The 22,348-nt window shown below is 25.9% G+C and overlaps 1 protein-coding gene across 3 annotated transcripts in view; it reads right to left on the reverse strand.

The window, feature by feature from the left end:
- Positions 1 to 1,306: 1,306 nt before the first annotated feature.
- LOC100207336 (uncharacterized) overlaps positions 1,307 to 22,348 on the reverse strand; it is a 59,187-nt gene continuing 38,145 nt past the window's right edge. For all 3 annotated transcript variants that reach the window (XM_065800393.1, XM_065800392.1, XM_065800391.1), the window contains exons 13-20: positions 20,112 to 20,217; positions 11,362 to 11,680; positions 6,585 to 6,814; positions 6,391 to 6,513; positions 6,172 to 6,269; positions 2,861 to 2,991; positions 1,812 to 1,925; positions 1,307 to 1,739 (exon numbers count right to left, since the gene is read on the reverse strand). In XM_065800393.1, coding sequence (XP_065656465.1) covers positions 1,363 to 1,739; positions 1,812 to 1,925; positions 2,861 to 2,991; positions 6,172 to 6,269; positions 6,391 to 6,513; positions 6,585 to 6,814; positions 11,362 to 11,680; positions 20,112 to 20,217 — 1,498 coding nt within the window. In that variant the 3' untranslated portion in view covers positions 1,307 to 1,362. The remainder of the gene's footprint in view (positions 1,740 to 1,811; positions 1,926 to 2,860; positions 2,992 to 6,171; positions 6,270 to 6,390; positions 6,514 to 6,584; positions 6,815 to 11,361; positions 11,681 to 20,111; positions 20,218 to 22,348) is intronic.

Genomic DNA, 22,348 nt, shown 5'->3' on the forward strand with positions numbered 1-22,348 from the left:
TTTCTACACTTTAAATCTTAAAATGTGCATTTTAATTTTAAGAAAATAAAAAAAAAACAAAGAATAATGAAAAAAACAATTACTGCACTCCTTGCATGTTTTGAACTTTTTGTTTTAGATAATATTAGGTACTTGTCTAATGTTTACATATATATATATATATATATATATATATATATATATATATATATATATATATATATATATATATATATATATATATATATATATATATATATATATATATATATATATATATATAGATCTATAGTTTGTTGGCTTTGCGAAGAGCGGAAGGAAAAAAGTGATTCTTACGCCAACATATACGTCACTTTTAATTACTTTTAACTTTCGTCCAACATTTCCGTGTTGGACGAAAGTAAAAACCATTAATTTAATTACAAATTAATCGTTTTTTAAAAAAACCACAAAAACGCAAATTTAATTGACCAGAATGTTTTTAAAAACATTCTGAATGTTTTTAAAACATTTTAAATGTTTTTAACAATATAAACAATGCTTTTATTTTAATTTTTTTTAATAAAATGTTTTTATTTTTATTTTTTTTACTGTAAATCATGCGCGGAGTGTTGCTACATCGACTATCTTATAGCCTGACTCGCATGGGAGTGCTGCTACATCGACTGACAAATAGCCTGACTCGCAAGGGAGTGCTGCTACATCGACTGACAAATAGCCTGACCCGCAAGGGAGTGCTGCTACATCGACTGAGGGTTTGGTTGGGGCAGGCAGTCTATCATTTAAAAAAAAAAAAAATTCCGGTCTTGCATTTTAATTTTTACTTTTTGTCAACAAAATATGGAAAAAACTTTCGGACAACATCTAAGGGTTCTATATCTATATATATATATATATATATATATATATATATATATATTTATTTATATATATATATATATATATATAAATTAGTAAAAAACACTTATCTAACTTTTATCTTCGACTTGAAGTTTCACCATTGCTGGATCATCAGGAAGAGTTACTAAATTTAGTAACTCTTCCTGATGATCCAGCAATGGTGAAACTTCAAGTCGAAGATAAAAGTTAGATAAGTGTTTTTTACTAATTTATTATTGCTCTGTTCTTTAAGAACATTGAGCATTCTATTTGTAAAATACACTAACATAATTTACATATATACAGTATATATATATATATATATATATATATATATATATATATATATATATATATATATATATATATATATATATATATATAACACACATATTTAATGTAATTTAAAAAAGTAATATTTATTATAATAAAAATCACAAGAGAAAAATAAATAAGAAGCTATTTCATGTTTATTTTGTGTAAAAATTTGTTGAAAAAGTTTTTTTATAAATCATTCAAATTTTTCTTTGCTATCTTTTTCTTCAATCCTTTTTTCAGAGTTGTTTTCTTTGTAGCCAAAGGTTTTTCTTCTGATTTGTCATTATTTATTTTTTCTATTTCTTTCTTAACCGTATTTTCTAAACTTTGTTCTTCAGTTTTAGCATGATTTTCGTTAACCAAACCCATTTTAATTTTCTTTTTTACCTTAACTTCTTTAGAAGGTCTTTTTATTTTGCCGTCCTTAGTTAAAATCTTTTTCCTTTTTTCTTTTTTATCTTTTTTTAGTTCCTCATTGTAGTCAGAGTCGTTGTTAACTTTTGTTTGTGATTCAGATTCCTTAAAGGCTTCGTTCATTGGTTCCACATCCTTTTCGACTTTCCCTATAGATTGAATTTTAAAATAATAACTTTTTTCTTAAAATGTATATTTTTTAACTATAAACAATAAATTACTTGTATCATTTATTTCCTCAGAAACTTTTTTTCCAAGAGCTAAACGGTTGATTCTCTTTTTGACAGCGTCCCATTCTTCATTATTATTTTCAACTTCATTTGTTTCTTCAACATCTTAACGAATTATATACATATTTTTTTATATGATTGCAAATAAGTAATAATGTTAACACACACACAGATATATATATATATATATATATATATATATATATATATATATATTTATATATATATATATATATATATTCTTAAAGTCAATTTTAATAAATATATATATATATATATATATATATATATATATATATATATATATATATATATATATATATATATATATATATATATATATATATATATATATATATGTATATGTATATATATATATATGTATAGGTATATATATATATATATATATATATATATATATATATATATATATATATATATATATATATATATATATATATATATATATATATATATATATATATATATATATATATATTCTTAAAGTCAATTTTAATAAATAGCATTATATCAGAATAACAAAACAGAAAAATCATTAAAAAAAAAAAATTCATTGAAATAACAAATTAAAATGATGCAAAAAAACAACAGCAATACATATATAATTCATGCCTGGTTGAGAAAACCTGGAATAGTTCAAAAAACTTACAAGAACATATATATTTCTATAGCCTATTAGAACTTTATACATTAGTCTTTAACTTCCATTTTGGGTCATATGTATATATGAACAAATAATAAGTTTGCATATATATACACACATACAAATATATATATATATATATATATATATATATACATGTGTATATATATATGTATATATATATACATATATAAATATATATATGTATATATATATGTATATATATATATATATAAATATATATACATATATATATATATATATTTATATATATATATATACACACACACACATATATATATATACACACATATATATATATATATGCAAACATTATTTACTAAATCAAACAAGTAAACTTGAATTATTTTTTTACCCTTCTCAACAATTGGTATTTTATTAGCAAACTTCTTTAACTTTGCCACAAAAAAACCATCCATATTATGAGTGTGTGGATAAAATCGTCTAGTTAAATTCATTGTATGATGAAATCTTTTATCTCGATACCTAAAAATAAAAACACAAATCAACTTGATATTAATGTTCTATCACCTATGAATAAAAATCATTAACAACCTTAACAATTTGTTGATAAGTGGTTAATATGGTGATAGAAAATAATAAGGATAAAATAATAGTCATAAACATGTTGCAGAAAGTTGATAAATAGTGATTGGTTGATATTATACTCCAACAACAATTTTATCCTACATATAACAACAACAATTTTATCCTCACCATTTTTTAACCTTAATGTGTCTAAATATGATTCCATTCTGTATTTCATACGTAATAATTCCACAACTTCCACAGCCTAATGTTAATGTACCTCAATACTTTTACTATCATAATGTTCAAAATCGAACTTTATCAAACATTTCTTTTTTAAACTTAATAATTGAATGTTGATGCCACCATGTAACAACTACTTGTAGATCTTACCAGGTTTACAAGTTTCTACTTATTCGGAGTTGTTATTACTTTTATTTGGAGTTGTTATTATTTTTATTTGAAGTTGTTATTATTTTTATTTTGGAGTTGTTATTATTTTTATGGCAAAATGAAAAAAAAAAAAAAATTAAAGCGTTATCATTAAATCATTATATTTTTGGATTTTCATTTTTTTGACTTATTCAAACTGTTTCATTGATACTTTTATTGTTTATTTATTCTTCTAGGTATTTTAGAAGATGGGGGAGTGGGGGGAAGAAATCACTTTTAAATTCATCACCTGCAGATTCATTAACAGTAAATATATGATGGCAATGTGTTAGTTTTGATGTTGATGTTAGTTTAACAGTCAGATTTTTTTTCTTTTAAGAGTGATTGATTGCTTGCAACTTTACCTATTGCGTTCCTAATTTCAGACAAGATTTTTTCAGACTCATTCTCTCACCTCCTGCTCCTCACCTTCCTCTCTTCCTGGTTCTTCCCTTTCTCTCCTACTATATATATCTAAAACATGGAAATATCAAGTTTTTTTCAGTAGTTTCATAACTTCTTTGTAAATTTCTTCTACGCATACCATTCTTTGTTTAACTCCAAGAAATTGTTAATAGTTTATATCTGAAGTTGCAGTCTGAATTTCACTTTTAGCAATGATTCTTCTAAATGCATCTTTGTATGACTGATGAAATTGAACCGGATTTGTGGCTAATTTTCTTTTTTTGCACAGAATCAATTTTTTTTTAATGTATTATTGTTGATGTATACATTAAAACCCTCAGTTGATGTATGCATTGAAACAACAAACAATGGCTATTTTAATATGACATTGACAATGATATTTCATGCAGATCAAAGAACTAAGTATAAGATACATACCAAAAGAAATTTTTTTTTTAACTTAACTTCTGTCACCAAAAATCATGTCATGCCAATAGCTTCCTTTATTTAATTATCCCAAAATATGTAAGGTAGCCAGGCTATTTATTAAAAACACAAAGAATTTTTTTGCAAATGAAGCTAAGTTAAACACAGTAATTGTACATTAATTTTAAACAAAAAGTTCAACATAAATTGTACAAGTTAATAATTACTGCAAACTTTTTATAATGCAATTAAATTTGAATGTCAATACATATAATTCGAGCATGGTTCAGAAAACCTGGAATAGTTCAGAATCTGGAATCTCAGAACCTGGAATAGTTCTACAAGAACCATGAAACTGAATGATTGAATCTTTATATGGAAATAAGGGATTCATTTTTCTGCATATTTATTTGTAAAGGCAATTTCTCTCTAAATTTTAAATAAGTTTTTATGAGCCTTATCAGAAAGATAACTTTTGGTTATCTCATGTCAATTTTTTATTTTGCATTTTTAAATTAAAAATCCTTGCTTGTAAATAAGATTTGTAAAAAACATGATTGCTAAAGTCGGATGTTGATAAAACATTAACAGAAATTGCTACCTATAAAAAGTGAGCTTATTTGTCCATTATATTGTAAATTGTGATGAAAATAAAAGGGAATGTGTATGTGATACATTTAATAGTTGGGTTTTCAATGAAATTTCCAAAACAAATAGTTTGACTATTAACCCTTAATATTAAAAGGTTTTTTGTTTTAAGTTCTTTGCGACATCAGAAACCACAAGCAATATCGTCATAGTAAGTGACTGGGGCTGAATTTGATAAAAAAAAAAAAGCCTGGGCCAGGTTGTGACTGGGGCTGCATAAACATTGATACATCCTCAAGCATATTTTTTAATTCAAAATTCATCTTGTATTTTACATATATATATAAGTTAATCCAACATTTTTTAAACTTTTGGCTTTTGTCCATTAAAGTATCAAAGTACTTAAAAAAGCTTTTACCACATTAATGATCTTCAGATTAGTGTTTTATTTATATTTACACAGATAGCACAAACAATGTTTAATAATGTTTGCAAGTACACCAAAAAAATGTCCAATAACTTTTGTACATTAAAAAAAAAATTTACATAAATTAAAAAAATTATTGTAAATTATATTAAAACGACTGCACAGATTGAACCAAGATTTTTTTGATCAAGTTATGACCAAAGTATTTAACTCCAATAATTAATTACTATTTCTAATTAATTACTATATATTTTTAGTTAACTAAGTTTTAAAAGAACAATGAATAATTTTTTAAAACAACTAATAATTTTTCTCACTTATCACTCAAACTTATTTAAACAATAAGAAAAAACATAGCATTCAAAATCTTAATATCTCACAAAATGATTACTAATAACCAAATTTCTACGTGTTTCATTTACTCAAAGAATTACTCAAATTATTAACTGCTGCTGTAAGATCAAGAAATGTTTAGAAACGAATAAAATATGAAAGTAAAATGAAATTGTTGCAAAGTACAAGCAGTAATGCAATTACGTAAGGAAACCATTTTTCCAGAAGCTTTAGTATCTACTTATGAAAAAAATATATGATGACAAAATAAAAATCAAGTAGTAATAATAACCAAAAACACAACAGTAGATATAATAAATTTGTTGTAAAATTTTTAACAATAATTTTATAACAAACTTATATAACAAAACTATTTAAAGTTCCATTAGCTAAAACTATTAAAACTTTATTTGTTAAATACCTAGTACCTAGTCCTTTTTATCCAAGATCAGTTCATGTGAAAATACAGTATACATAATAAAAATTTAAAATTCTTTTTGGTAAAACTTTTTTTTATTTTTAAATACCTTGTATACCCTTCTTTTCCAAAATCAATTCCTGTTGGTACAAGTTTAACATTTCGTCTACTCAAAGCATAATCAACAACCCATTCATTCTCCTCAACCTAAAAAAAATATTAACTACATATAATATTATCAAAATATATTGCTTAATAACTATTTATAGAATATCTATTTAATAAAATATAAAATTAATAAAAAAGAGCAAGAATTTAATATGTATACCATAATTGAGCAGGTCGAATATACTATGTAACCACCAGTTTTTGATTTTGCATCAACTGAATCAATGGCTGCTAACAATAGTTCCTTTTGAACATGAGAGCATCGTTGAATGTCTTTTTCAGACTAAATTAAAAAAAAATTAATTTAAAACCATTTAAAACATTTTTAATAAAATTTATTTAAAGGTTTTATACCTTGTTAGTTTTGACTTGTTCATCCTTAGAAATGACACCTGTGCCACTACATGGAGCGTCAAGCAACACCCTGTCAAACCCTCCCATTACTTTTGGAAAAGAGCGACCGTCATAGTTACAGACAATTGTATTTGTTATCCCTAATCTGTGAATATTTCCAATCAATGACTTGAGTCGCTCTGCTTTCGCGTCATTTGCAACAATGACACCAGTATTTTTCATAAGTGATCCTAGAGAACACAAAAATTTTTAATTTTTTTTCTTTCAAAACAACAATTTATTATTATTTAAAAAAAAATTTAGTTATAAAAATAATCCGATTGTATTAAAATTTTGATGTCAGATATAAAACAATTTATATAGTAATTTAACATAAGGTAGAAATTATACTAATAATAGGTAATTATTATTTATGTAATAATTGTCTGTTAATAATAATATTAATATTGTCTTAACAATTGTCATAATATTAATCGTCTTACAATATTTACATTACTGCTTTTTTTTTTTTTTACAAATTTTATTAATTTATGTTGATTTCTTTTAATAAAATAAAAGAAATTTAATTTATGAGTTATTTAGGAATATTTGTCAATATTTTTATTTTCAATTTTGTAGTATTTTTGGTTAAATTAGTTTAAAATACAATGGCACCAAATTTTTGCAATAAAATTAGATAACTTTGTTTTTCGTTGTACAATTTTTGCACTAAATTTGAACGTTTAAAAAAAAATTTTAATTTGTCGGTCTTAAAATTTTTAGAATAAAAACACTGCACAGTGGCCAAAGTGACATTTTCTAGCCTAAGACTCTAAAAATAAACTTTTAACAGTTTATTGTATCAAAAATAAAATCTGTTGAACAAATGTTAGTTTTTAAAGAACTTTGACATATTTAGCATAAATATTTCAAAAATTTCTCTTAAATAAGTATTCATTTTATTTGTACCATGATTATTTATTTTTATTGTAAATGTTTTTTAAATAATTTTTTTCTTCAAATGAATTAAAAGAAAAAATTTTAGAACCAACTTTGACCAATATAAATGTTCATAAACATTTTTATTAGTGTGTGTGAACAGCCTGAGTGTAAGCATAGAATGTCTAAAATTTACAGATTGCTTGCAATTTTTAATTTAATATATAGTTAATTAATTTATTTTAGTTTCATAATTTATTGTTTTTTCTTTAAAAACATGTTATAACTCATGTGAGTTATTATAACAAAAACTTCAACTAATAACTTTAAATTTACTAATGAAAACTCAAAAATGGAATGAAATAACTTTATTATAAATCAAATATATAATGCTTGGAATAATTTGAACTATAAAACTGTTAATTTGAAAACATTGAGTTCTTTCAAAAACAAAATTGACAAAAGATAAAAGTAAACTTTAACTGTTATAGAGTAATCTCTCCAGTGATTACTTTCCACGTAATTTTTACACTACAGTTTTATAATAATAAAAATAAATAATCAATAATAAATTACTAACAATCTGTGCTCTCAATATTTTATCTGACCAAACTCAACTTTAATACTTGAATCCTTAAAGAGTAGAAGAAATGCCACTTTCAGTTAAATGGAAAAAGATATCTGATCATTTTTAATGATTAAAAAAGGGTGTGCTTTCTTGTTCATGAATGCAAAAATAGGCATTGAAATATTTCATTTAGTTTTTAAAAAAATAATTAAAGCAGTTTTTAATTAACTAAAAAATATGTGTCAGTATATAAGTTATTTATATATTATATTTGTATAAGTATATCAGGCCAAGCGACTTTTACGTATGCCTATGAATAAAGTTACTTACGCAACATAAAAAAAGTTCGCGAATCCTTAACTAAAAATTTTTGGCAGATGATTTTAATAAAAAATACAATAAAAAACTCTATATATATTATTACTAATTACAAAAAACATTTATATTCTATAATCTCTGATAACAAAAATATTAAGACATTTTCTTAAGATATTAAAAAAATATGCAAGTATATGAATAATTTATTTTTATTGTAATTAAAATTAATTCTTTATTAATTATTACTCTTTGCTTTTCTTTTTAGTTAAAGGTATATGGATACCTTTAACTTTAAGATATACAGGGGAAGGGAAAGTAATACTACGTTAAATATATTTATAGAACGGAGGTTTCATTACGCACGCGCACGTTGCAGACTCTGTTAAATTAACACTAAGGCATGTTTTAGTTTAGTGACAGTCTTTATTCTTTACTAATGACCATGCATTTTTTTATATGCTTTTCAAATTGAAACTATCACAGAAAAAAGGGAAGATTTATGTTAATAAAATTATATGTTATTTGTTTAATCTTCATCAAAATAAAATTTTATCCAAAACCAATGGTTGCAGTGAGAACAGCTACCATACGGTTTATAAATGGCACAAATTATGTTAAAAAAAGATAGCATTTATAGACATTTATCAAGATATAAAAGTTTGTAATGTTTTCAATTTTTATTGAAAATATAACAAACTTTTCATAATATATCTACATTTACATTATACATTGCTTATACATTGTTTTAGTTACTTGAGTTAATTGTTAAATTGAACTAGTTTGCGGTTATTTATTTATTGCGGTAGTTAAAACACTTAATGTCTATAAAAAAAAATAAAGATAATTTTATGACGTCAAATATCACGTTAAGCTGATGCATTAAGCACTTTTTATTTAAAAGGCCTGGTATATATACTTACACTAATATATATATTATCTTAGTATAAGTCTACTATATATGTATTAAGTATATAATCAAGTATGTAAAATATTAGAAAGAATTTTTCTATTTTGTAGAAACAATGAATAGAAAGTTATGAAGTCATTACTGTTAACAAATAGAATGGAATGTTTACTATTTTCAAAACATTTCGTCCAAAGAGAATAGAAAATTTAAGTTAAAAAACCAAAACTTGATTGAATTTTGAAAAATCAAAAGTTTTAATCCATAAGATTTTGTAAAAACATAAGATTCTTTTGCTTTAATGTTTTTAATTTTTAACACATCTTTTGTAAATAAAAGAAATATTCTTAATCTTTTTATTTTTAACTATTAAATTAAAAATGTTTCTGTTGTTTAGAATGTCCACAATCAAGCATGTTGATTAAACTCCAAAAAGGAAACAAAGTTATGTAGTCATCTTATAGAAAATGGCGATATTTCATTGTTTTTTTGATATCAAAGCTGCAGTAACATATTTTCTCCAGTAGATAGACAAATGCATTAACTTAAAAACCAAGCTTTTTTGTCTGATTTCCTGGACTTCACATTGAAAAAAAATCAAACAAAAAATCGTTGATAATGTATTTCAGTATTACGAGCGCAAAATATCGCGCTGGGAAATTTTATTCATCACATGCACTGTGTGTGTGTATGTATGTATATATATATATTTATATATATATATATGTATGTATATATATATATATATATATATATATATATATATATATATATATATATATATGTATGTATATATATGTATGTATATATATATATGTATATATATATATATATATATATATATATATATATATATATATATATATATATATATATATATATATATATATATATGTATGTATATATATATATATATATATATGTATATATATATATATATATATATATATATATATATATATATATATATATATATATATATATATATATACACACACACACACATAAATATATATATACATAAATATATATATATATACATACACATATATACTTTTTGACTGGAGAGCCACATTTAAATATGATAATTCATGTCATTTTTTAAAAGCCTTACAAACAAATTTTCAAGTTTACATGTGCTTGCAAAATATTTGTCGTATTATTATACAACATTACTAAGAACATTAAAAACTTTTTTTATTGAAAGTAAAAAATCTTTTCTGAAAATTAGTATGTAAAAGCTTTTATTAAATAAAAAAAAATTTTTAAAAGTAAAAACAAAAATGTATTTTTTTTAAATGAAGACTTGAATGTATGAATGAATGAATGTATATTTTTCTTCAGTAATTTATAAAACAGATTTCAAATAAATCTAAATAAAAATCTGACACTATTTTACACTAAAAAACCATTTATAGAATTGTTTGAGGAACCATATGCAGATCATTTATATATTTTTTTTTAAATGAACAAAAATTCAACTGTAAAATTTTTATGTAAAAATGGACAAACTGATGTCACAACATTTAAATGTTTAAACGCTTAATGTAAATTGAAAACTGACAAATTATTGTCACAATATTTAAATGTTGTGAATAACGTGAGTGAAGTATTTAGAAAAATGGCAGCATTTTAATTTTTAAAGCAACCTAACAAACTATAAAACCAAAAAAACTTTATTTTCTAAAAAACATTCTCAATCTATATAAAATAGTGATCAAAATTATTAAATGCTCTTTAATTAAGTATAAACAAAAAACTGAGGCAACAAGCCTTTAATCACATTCACATAAAAATTTTAAAAGCACAAATTTGAAGCAGAAAATTAAAAAAAATAATCAGAAACTTTTATATGTTTTCTTTTAAATTTTTTTCTCTTGGCTAAGTGAATATTTAAAAAGTTATATTTTTATAAACAAATTTTTTAACAATTAAATTTTCACATTTTATTTCATTAACAATTCAAGTACTCTAATTCAAGTCAAATTTTGACATGACAAATGGTATAAAATAACATTAAGTAATTTTTAAAACTCATTCAAATTTTCAAAATGTTGAAAATAATTTACCAATATATGTTGTTTTACCACCGGGTGCAGAGCACATGTCTAAAATTCTCTCATTTTCTTGTGGAGAAAGAGCAATAACTGGCAACATTGAGGATGCACCTTGAATCATGTAATGACCAGCAAGATATTCAGGAGTTGCACCAATAGGAACAGAAGAATCATAAACAACAAGACCAACTTTTGACCATTTGCCAATTGGATCAAGATTAACACCACGATTGATTAAAGCCTGTGCAAGATCACGACGCCTGGTTTTTAATGAATTAGAACGTATTGTGATTGGACGTTTTACTTCACAAGCTTCTAAAAACTCTAAGATCTAAAAACAATGAAATTATCAAAAAATTTTAAATATTAGTTAATTAAAGAACAGTTTAATGTGAATTAAATTCATAATAAAAACAAATATATAAATTAAACAAACATCTGCATAAATTTAACACATCTGCATAAATCTGGATTAACGAAATGAATGCGTTTAAAACTTGATATTAATATCAGAGTGTAAACTAGCCCTGATGGGTCCTGTCAAATGTGGTATTCTTAAATGCTAATAAAATTTGAATTCCCAATTTAGATTTAAAAAAATCACATTCTCCAAAATAAGTTAGCCAAATCATAAATTAAGATTTAATAATAATTCTTATAAAAAGAAAGTTTTTTTATTACAACAAACTAGTATTAGAAATTTAAAAAACAAGAAAACTAAATTCACTGCTTGCTTGAATTTAAAACATAAAAACAAGTTTAAATACTTAAATAATAATAATATTTTATGACAATGGTTCACATATTATAATTTAAAAAATTAGAAGTAGAAGAGCATTGGCTCTCTTCTGCGGAGATTTTCATTTAACATAAATCGCTATATTACTTTGAAAATCTCTGCACACGAGAGCCAATAATCTCCTACTTCTAGCTATTAGCTAAACTCAGCGTGATGCTCTTTATGGACGACATTAATTATGATATTTACATTAATTATTTTTTAAGAATTATTGAAGTAAATAAGGTAACTATGGTAAAAAGTAAAAATTGAAGATTTGCAAACTATATTTACTTTTATTTTAAATTGCAGACATTAAATATTATTTTTAATTGTCTCCAATTGCTCGTGGATCAAAAAAGAAATCCATTTACACAAACGCCGAACAGTAAAAAAAATATATATTCATTAGAATATATATATTTTTTTTACTTTTTTACTCTTAAAATGAAAGCAGCAATCATATATTAAGATAAAAAATAAATCAAATATATATAATTCTTATAAAGAATTAATATGCATCGATTAAAATAATATAAAAATATAAAAATCTTAATATATCTTTGGAAATTATAGTTTAATTTGCCGTGTCATTGTGAAGCCACGTTTAATTTTATGTTTTCATATTCATTTTCAATAAATGTGACAGAGGGTATTTTTATTTTATTTTTGGCGCTGTCCAATCAATGTAAGCCGCGCTGAAGCAAAGTAGAAGAGAAAAGAAGATAAGCAAAAAGACCCCATGCATTCCCAGAACACATTTTAATCTCAGGGAAAGGAGGGGGTGGGTGGGGGTAGAGAGGGTGATTGGGAATTACTTTGACTAATTCCTAATTTCATCAAAACATTTTGTCTCCAGTAACTGAAATGCAGTGTAAACATTTTATTATAACCACAAGTTAAATTTAAAAGGGAATAACTCAAACTCATGAATTAATTGAACCTGTCATTTAGAAAAAAGGGCACAAGTCCATTTATTCAAACTTTTCAGGATGAATAAAAAAAGTTTTTTAGAAAAAAAGTCTATGGTGCTAAGGAAACTAAATATAAAAGTAGATAAAAAAAAATTATACATAAATTTTTAGAGTTTCATTTGTTATAAAAAAACAACGTATAACACATATATTGTAAATTTAAATTTATAGACTTGAGTCTTTTTCAAAATGAACACTTTTTTGTATATAAAAATCCAAAGATTATCAGAATAATAATGATTTATTATTACATAAAAACAATTATCGTTAGTTAATCCTATCTTATTTTTTGGTATTCATTGTTTGCCGAAGTTGTTGGCCAAGCAAAAACCTTTGTATAGAAGATTTGGTACTCTTCTATTGAAGATGGAATATATTTTTCTATTTTTTTAAAATCTGATATACTTTTTTCATTGATAGGTAATTTTCCAACATATGCAGGAGTACTGATTAATGGTAAGGTTGGCCTTGTACCCATCCTTTGTAATAGCTAGAAATCATAACTGACTAAGCAATCTATGGACTCACGTGTTGTCACTAAACCTGGTGTGGAGAATGAGAATGTGAAATTTGATACTTTAGAAATACCAAAAGTTACTTTTTAGTCCTTGGGGACTCCTTTTCCATAGGAATCCACAGATAGTAAAAGTTTCTTATAATGGTTTGGCCACCATTTTTTTACATCAATAAAATCTTCAGTTTTTAGGCCTTTTAATTTCAAATTTTTCGTTTGCTTCAGCTATAAGATTTTCATACTCTGTTGGTGTGTATATCTGGTCATTTTTTCAAATATGTCGCTTTGCTGTTCCAAACATTCTATCGTTTGGCAAGAATGAGTGATCTCTCTTTGGTATGTAATATTGTATCTCATTTATATTGCTATTTAGTTCAGCTACCAGTGATAAAAGTATTCGGACCATGGCATGATTTCTATTTTGGCCTGCACAACCGTCAGAAAATAAGTGCAGATCTTTGGCTTCGTTACCAATATTTATTAAAATATAATCAAGCACCAAGTTACATACTTTGTTAGAACTTTTGTTAGCAACTCCTTCACAATATGAATAAAATACTGATTTACCAGTTTTAAAATCATATATGCAAAACTCATACAGCCATAGTTGACGTAGATAAAATATTTCCTGGACAGGGATATGTGGAAGTGGCAAATTTTGCATAAAATCAAATGCAATCCCATACACATTTGGATTGCTTTTGCACTTAGTTTCAACTTCCAGTATTTTTTTGTAAAATTTATTTGCTTGTCTTTTGTGGATCTCAATATCTGCTTGATGGACTCTTTTTGCATTGTCATTAAGGTGTGGGTTTTTTAGTTTAATTTTTAACTCTTTGCACAGTCCACAAACATCTATTTGCTTTCTACCAAAACAATAAACTAAAATTTTCTTGGAAATATTTAAGGTAAAATTTATATTTAATAGGATGATCTGCATATATTTTTGTTCGTATAACATGTGCATAACTTTCACATTGAGTTTTTCATCCAAATAATATGATGCATCTTTACTATAGTAGTGCACATATTTAACAGGAAATGAATGGATATGCTCATGCACTTTTGTTAACGTATCTCCAGGTAATACGTTGCATCGTGATCTCTGAGATTTACCTCTGTGATCTATAGGCTGCTCCTATTTTTTTAAGAAAATGCATAAATGTATAACTTGTTTCATAGGAATTCCATGCATACTGCAAAAAGCTTTCTTGCATACTTTTTTTTATCAAATCCTCCATCATAGTGTGATAATTAAAAGAAAATTCTTTTTTCTTAGGTTTTTCAGATCTAAACCGTCTTCTCTCTATTTCCTTCTTTTCAATCAATGACTGCAAGTATGTGTCTTGGCCATTTTTACTATTAAATTTGTTAACAAACTGAATTGTACTTTCTATAACATCTTCAGATACAAGTTCCAAACACTTTGAATTACATCTGTAAATAAATAAAATTATTGAGGTAATATTATAATAATTATATATCAAGATGTTTTACCTCCAATTATTGGTGGTAAAACATGAGTAAATAAGCAAAAATTTGAGAACAAATATAGTCTATATTCTATATTATAGAACAAAAAACTAACCCGCAAGAAGCACCTGTTTGCCTTGGTGTCACATTATTTCATTTGGAGTTTTTATAAGTTTCTTCAGCAATTTTGGCTTTTGTTATTTTTTTGTGCTTATAATTTCCACTGTTTCCTATATCAGACACTCTTTTTCTAGATCTATATGCATTTTCAGCAAGCTCGCGATCTTCCATTTTTATAACAGAAAAAAGTGATATTATGTCACTTCAGTTGCGCTTCATTTTACTTGAAAAAGGCATAAGTCCGGGACTTGTGCTATTTTAAAACAGACTTTAATTTTCATTTGCATTTAAAGTTGACTTGTGGCATATGAAAATGTTTCTCCTACAAAGAGAATATGTAAAACACTTAAATAAAATAACATTAAAAAGTGAAATTCAAAAAAGTGTCATAAGTACCCTTTCGAAATGATGGATTCAATTATTCTGTTTAAAAGAACTTCTGTAATGAATAGAAGCGTTCATTTACCAAACCAGATATTTTTTGTAACAAATGTAGAATTGTAAGCTGAGAATTAGGTTTAGGACCAAAAATAAAAATGAAAACAAACAAAAAACCCCAAAACTTTTTGTTAATATCTCTACAACAAATTTGTTTTGGTAAGTTTAATTAACAAAACTTATTTTCTCATGTTTATTTATAAAAATAAACTTGTCTAAGCACTCAGAGATCACTTTAAGAGGAATAATGTCTAAAGTTTACAAGTTCCACTTACTCATAACCACATTTAAATTGGGAGTTTCATATCAGAGTTTTCCTTCATCTTGGTAAACTACCTTTGCCATGGCTAAAGAGCCTCATACACATATAGATAAACATACATACATTCAAACATACATACATACATACATACATACATACATTAGGGTGTCCCAAAAATATATCATAAATCGAATTTTAATGTGCGGAATACTGCATTTGGCATAATTTTATCCATAAAGAAAGAAAAAAAAAGTTTTTAGCTCAAGGGGAAGGTTATTTAGGTGAATTTACTTTTATATAATAATTTATAATAAATAAATTTTAATTTAAAATTGATTTTTATCTGAGTCAATTTTTATTTATGTTTCAACAAAAGCATGGCTAACAATAAAAATAAATGATGTGTGTTCTATAAACAATAAAAACTAATGATGCGTAAATTTAAAAGTCAAAATATAATTAAACTAGAAATCAAGTATAAAAGTTGTTTTCAACCAAGAAATTCATCTAAAACTCAGGTTTGAACTTGTATATGAAGCTTATTTACCAGTTTCACTACTTTTTCATTATTAGTTGTATACTATAATCTTGATTTAATCAACTACAACTAAATGCATATAATGTGGATTTTTTAAATGAAATAAATTGATTTTAGAAAATGTCTCTTGACATAAATTGTCAAGCTTATTACTGAGAACAGATATTAATGATGCGACAAAAGCTACAAGGAAGAGGTGACAATTTTATTTGCTAGGGTTCCCTTTACAGAGTTTTGCCCCTAATAGACTTCCAACAAATGGAGAAATGCTATTACTGGCTTAATCTTGAAAAAAGCGATAGGTAAATCTGTAATTAATTAACAAAAGCATTACATTTTTTACATGTTTAATTAACTTTTTAATGTCTTTTTATTTTTATTTTTTCAGCACCACACAGATCAACATAAAAATTTGTTGTTCAGTTGCTTCCAGGAATACGTATAATAAGATGCTCCAGGTTTGCTGATGAAGTGTGCAGAAAGAACATCAAGCAGATAATTACTGGTGTCTGTATTCTGAGAGAGCTTGTCAATTTGATAAAAATAGCAATGATGAGGCTAAGAAGGTAGGCATAAAATTCTTGAGGCTTTGTTTGAGAGGGAATAAGGTTAAATTCGGGAACATGGACAATAAATTTTGTGAAAATGCTCACAGGGCACAAGAAAAAATAATTAAGATGTCTGAGAAAATCCAGACATGAGGATAAAAATAAGAAAAAGGAGAGTAACTATTCGGACGGTGACTTTTCAAGCACAGATAGTGACAATCAAACTGAGTGCGACAAAGTATATTTACCTCCAGCTAAAGTCCAGAAAAAACAGAAAAGGTTTCAGAGTGACATTAAAGTTTGCCTTCAGTTAAGTATGGAAGATATTCTTAACAATTGGATTCCAATTATGACCAGATTTGAGTTTTGGAGTCAGGCCGGGTTTGTGTCTTTTGTCTTCTCTTTACAAGGCTGGTGGTGTTAATATTGATAATATGTCGATATCAAGATCAATTCTAAATAGGAAAACTCATTAGGAGTCGAAGGCACAGATAATTGAGAGGAAAACATAGATAAAATAAGAGTTTTGATAATTGCGGTACATTTTGATACCAAGATTTTGAAGAGATACAATTGGGAAAAAGGAATATCTAAATATGAGGATAGAACTGCTATTAGCGCATCTTCACCATAGTCTGGTCCATTAGCTTTCTTCTTGGCATTTTAAAAATCAAAAGGTCCACGGGAAGTGATCAAGCTATTGCAATTCAAACAATGCTTGAATACTATGAAATGTTGGATCAGATTATCGGATTGTGTTCTGACACAACATCCAGTAACACTGGTAAAAATAAAGGTGCGGTAAACATTATTATTTCCTATGCCCTTGAAAGACCGGTTCTCTGGTTAATGTGCAGACATCACATGTGATGAAAGAAATTTTCGGTCCAACAAGTGGTCCCAACAAGAAACTTTATATAATTCTCCAAAAACTATGGCCGCAGATTTACGAAGATGTAAACAAACTTCAGAGAATTGTAAAGTTTGACTGGTCTCAAGATGCTTTTAGGCCCGGCTCATTACTGTTCAAACTTGCCTTGGATACTAAAGACTTTTATATCGCAGCTCTTCATAAGAATACTTTCCAGAGAAGTGTGGAAAATGTAATGCGGTAGTTGTGTAGTGGTAGAGCGCTTGCTTCATAAGCGAGAGGTTCCAAGTTCGATTCTTGCCACGTCCCTGGTAGTACCGCGCTCAACTTGTTTCTCCGCGCAGCGGCCTTTTTCATCAAGGTTCGAGTTTCAGAGTTAAAGAGTTGAGAGAGGGTTATAACTACAAGTAGCCTCTTCATCTGTAGTGGCCTTCTTGGCCTTGGAGTAAATTATAAAAAAGAAAAAAAAAAAAAAAAAGTGTTTCAAGTATCTTTGTGGGTTTCTGGCATTTTTTCTGGGAGTTGAGTTATTGAACATTTCATTTAAACAGCCTGGAATTCATCATGAAGCAAGATTTATGGCTAACTGTATATACTTACTGGTTATTCAGATGACTCAAATGTACCACCCTGCTGATTCCGAGACAATTAGAAAAAATACAAAAAACCATCTTAAAGCTGAAACCAACTACATTGTATTTTTTCATGGATTCTTCTTTCTAAAAAGCCCTAATGCTTCTCAAGCACCTTCAAATGATATAATGGCATTCAATAATGCTTTTCAGCTACAAACAGTAGACGAGTTTAATGAACTTGCAGCAATAGGAAAGGTTCTTTACCAAAGTCTTATGCATCATACTTGGAATCTGTCTCCGCAACAAGTAATTTTTTCTCTTGCTGATAAGGATCTGAAAATCGAAGTTAAGACAAACATGCTGCTTTCTTATGATATCCCGGAGTTAAAAGATCTGATTAAAAAGAGGCCTGAAACTAAGGTTGAAATTATTCCTACATCAAAATTAGAAGACTTTGTCAACAAGCAGTCCTACCTTTCTTCTATTGGAGAATAGTTCTTGCTATTGGAGATATCCAAAAAGAGAATTCTGCTATGGAAAGAAAAAGGCATCGAAGCATATGAAAATGAGGAAGTTTCCCAGTTTTTTACTTACTTTTCAATGTGTGTACGAACACTTGCATTTGTAAATGACCGTGCACAACGTCACATTAAGTTAATTCAAGGTTTCATTGAGAGAACACATGAAGACAGGCTTCAGGATACTCTCCAGGTATTTTGTTCAATAACACAAAATATAAATGTGATTTTTAGTTGTTATTAATAATGATTGTTAATGTATAAGTACTTTTTATAAATTTATGTATTTGTAACTTAGGTAGTTCAGAGGAACCGGCAAAAGATTTCAAAGAACGCTACAAAGAAAGATCTTAAAATTATTTAGTTAAATATTATTTGTATTAATAATATTGGTTCATATTATATAACAATATTATTTTTTGATGTTTGAAAAAAGTGAAAAATGAGTAACCCCCTCAAATTGAGGAAGGGAGGGGGAGGGGGAGATCAAGCTTTTTATTGTTCATAGTTTTTGAATGTTAAAAGATTTTTGTATCAATTTTAAATTTTATCAATGAATATAGATTTAGTTGAGAATAGTAAAAAAAAAAATGTATCAACTTGTTGCTCTCAAGTTTGGGTAGTTGAAGCTAAAATTCTAGGGCTTTTTTGTTCCCAGGCTCCAATCATTGCAATTTTTTGCAAAGCATCCTTATTTGACATAAATATAAACATATATATCCTGTATTCTTAAAATTATTAGCTGTTCATTTTGATGCATTTAAAATAAATTTCGCCTTAAAATTGACAATTTATTTTGTGAAAAAATTAATTTAAAGATTTTACGACAAGCATATTTGTTAAATGCGCACCAATTTTTTTTGTTTGTTTAGGTAACAATTGGAATTGGAATAATATGAATAAAGTCATATTTAAGTCAAATTTTACTTAATAAAATAAAAGCAAATTTATCTAAATAACCTTTCGCTTTAGCTAGAGACTTGATTTTTTTTTTGTTGGTATTTATAGACAAAACGATGCAAAATGCAGTATTCCGCCTAATAATTTAAATTCAATTTATGATATATTTTTTGGACACCTTAACATACGTTCATATTAATGTGAGATGTAAAAGTGAAATATTTATATTAGCAATTGAATAAAATATTTATACCTCTCCACCAGGAAACAAGTTTATTAGAGACTCCATAAAATATTCATTGTAACTGTAATATATCATAAGATCTCGCAGCAGTAAATGTAAATATTCTGAGCGACTCCTGTAAAAAAGATTTTTACATAACCTATTTTACAGAATAAATATTTCAAAAAAGATTTTGTACTTATTCTAGTTTTATTTAAAAAAAAATCAAGGCAAATCAATCAAGGCAAATCAATTGAGGCAAATCAATCGAGGCAAATCAATCAAGGCAAATCAATCAAGACAAAAGGCAATGCATATTAACATATATATTTTATATTTATACAAGCATTTTTTATATTAGTGCATATTATTTTTTTATTTATAAATATATATTTACATAATGTATGTTAAACAACATTTATATTTGCACAACGTATGTCAAACAAAAAATGTTTGTCAATTTGCACTAATTTGTAAGTCATATACAAGCTAATCACCATATAACTAATTAACATACCAGTTAATTATTTATAAAAAATCAATGCATTTTGTTAACATTTAAACAAAAATATTATTAATAACAATAAAAAAAACTGTTTGTAGCCTCGTAGTTCAAGCATAAAAACTTTTATTTTTTCTTGTCTGTTTCAAGCTTTATTCTATGTCATTGTTATCTCCTTCTTCTGCAGCTTTTATAATAGTATTTTTTTCATTTTTTCCCTAAGAATATCACTTTAAAGAACAAATGATTATAATGATTGCAAAAAAACAATGCAAAAAGAATTGTCTGAGACTAAAGTCCATTATTTTCAGATGACTAAATCTGGTATACTACATCTGAAGTTAGGTTAAGTTATTTCTTACTTTCTTCAACTTGTGGTCAGAAAAGAATTCCTGTCTTAAAAAATTGTTGTCAAGAACTCTCTTTAATACTATTTAAAGTATTCAATAATTAAGCTTAATTAAATCTTGTTTTCCAGCCTGCTAAAATATGGCATTTGTTCAAATATTTTAAATATTTTAGATATCAATCTCTAACCCCAGTCTTTTTACTACTACTAGAAAAGTCTTTGATTCTTTAAATAACAAACAATCTTATCTGAAGTTCATCAGCTTTCTCTATGACAACCAATTCAGATATTGATTTTTATCTTCTGTAGCTGATTAACTGTAATTTCTAAACAATAAACTAAATTAAAATGTTCTATCATGTATTAGATGAAAGTGGCGAGAAAAGAGCATTTGCTTTTAACATATCAAAAGCTTTTTAAAAAGTTTGACATCCTGGTTTTCATTATAAGCTTCATATGATTTGCCAAACTTAAAAAGTTTTTAAAATTATTAAATAATTAGATTTTTATTGCAGTTGTCATTAAAGGAAAACAATCTCTTTTATTTCCAGTAACCTCAGGGCTATCACAAAGTTCCATTCTTGGTTCCATGTTGTTTCTTTATTTATTTTTAATCTTTCTGACAGTCTCTTAAGCAGCTTTCAATTAAGCATTGATGATACAACTGTACACTTTGAAAAAAAAGCCTTTTTGATCACTTAAAACAGGCAGTTGAAGTAAGGCATCATATCTCAGATTATTTTTTACCTGTCATTAAAATCCTATATTAAATTTTTTACAAATCTGCTTAGGTTGACTTTTTTATGTTTGCTGTTTTCTTTCACCTGATTTCATTCTTGACTTCTATGAATCTCTTTTATTGGTCCTTGTTTTGAATATTGCTTTCATATTTGGGCTTCTTCTTTTTATAATATCTTTTTTCTTTTGAACTAATTTCAGAAACACGTTGTAAATGTTGTTGAACCCACTTATTAGATGCCAAACTTAATACTTTGCCTTATTGTTGTACAATTGCCATGATTGCTGTTTAAACAAGCTACCATCTTTTAATCCATTAACCAAAACTCAATCTTGCATGACTTGTTATTAATTTTAATAATAATAACTAGATTAATTTTCTTTTATTAATTTTAGTTATTAGATTAATAAGCTTTTATTAATTTAATTTTTATTTAATTATTTTTTCTTAAACTCGAAATTTTATTTTGTAGGAGGAATAAAACACGACCATTTATATTTAGGTTGAGCGAGGAATTTTTTATTCCTCCTACAAAATAGTCTTTACATTCATTTATGATTATCACCCAATGACATCATCTACAATCTACTTCTATTTTCACATCTCCCAGGTCTACGTGACTGGACGGCTCTGTTGGCCACTTTTTGCGATTTTTGTGTCACATAAACAAATTTATT

This window comes from Hydra vulgaris, chromosome 06 (genome assembly GCF_038396675.1).
Source record: "Hydra vulgaris chromosome 06, alternate assembly HydraT2T_AEP".
In the NCBI taxonomy this organism is placed as follows: domain Eukaryota; kingdom Metazoa; phylum Cnidaria; class Hydrozoa; order Anthoathecata; family Hydridae; genus Hydra; species Hydra vulgaris.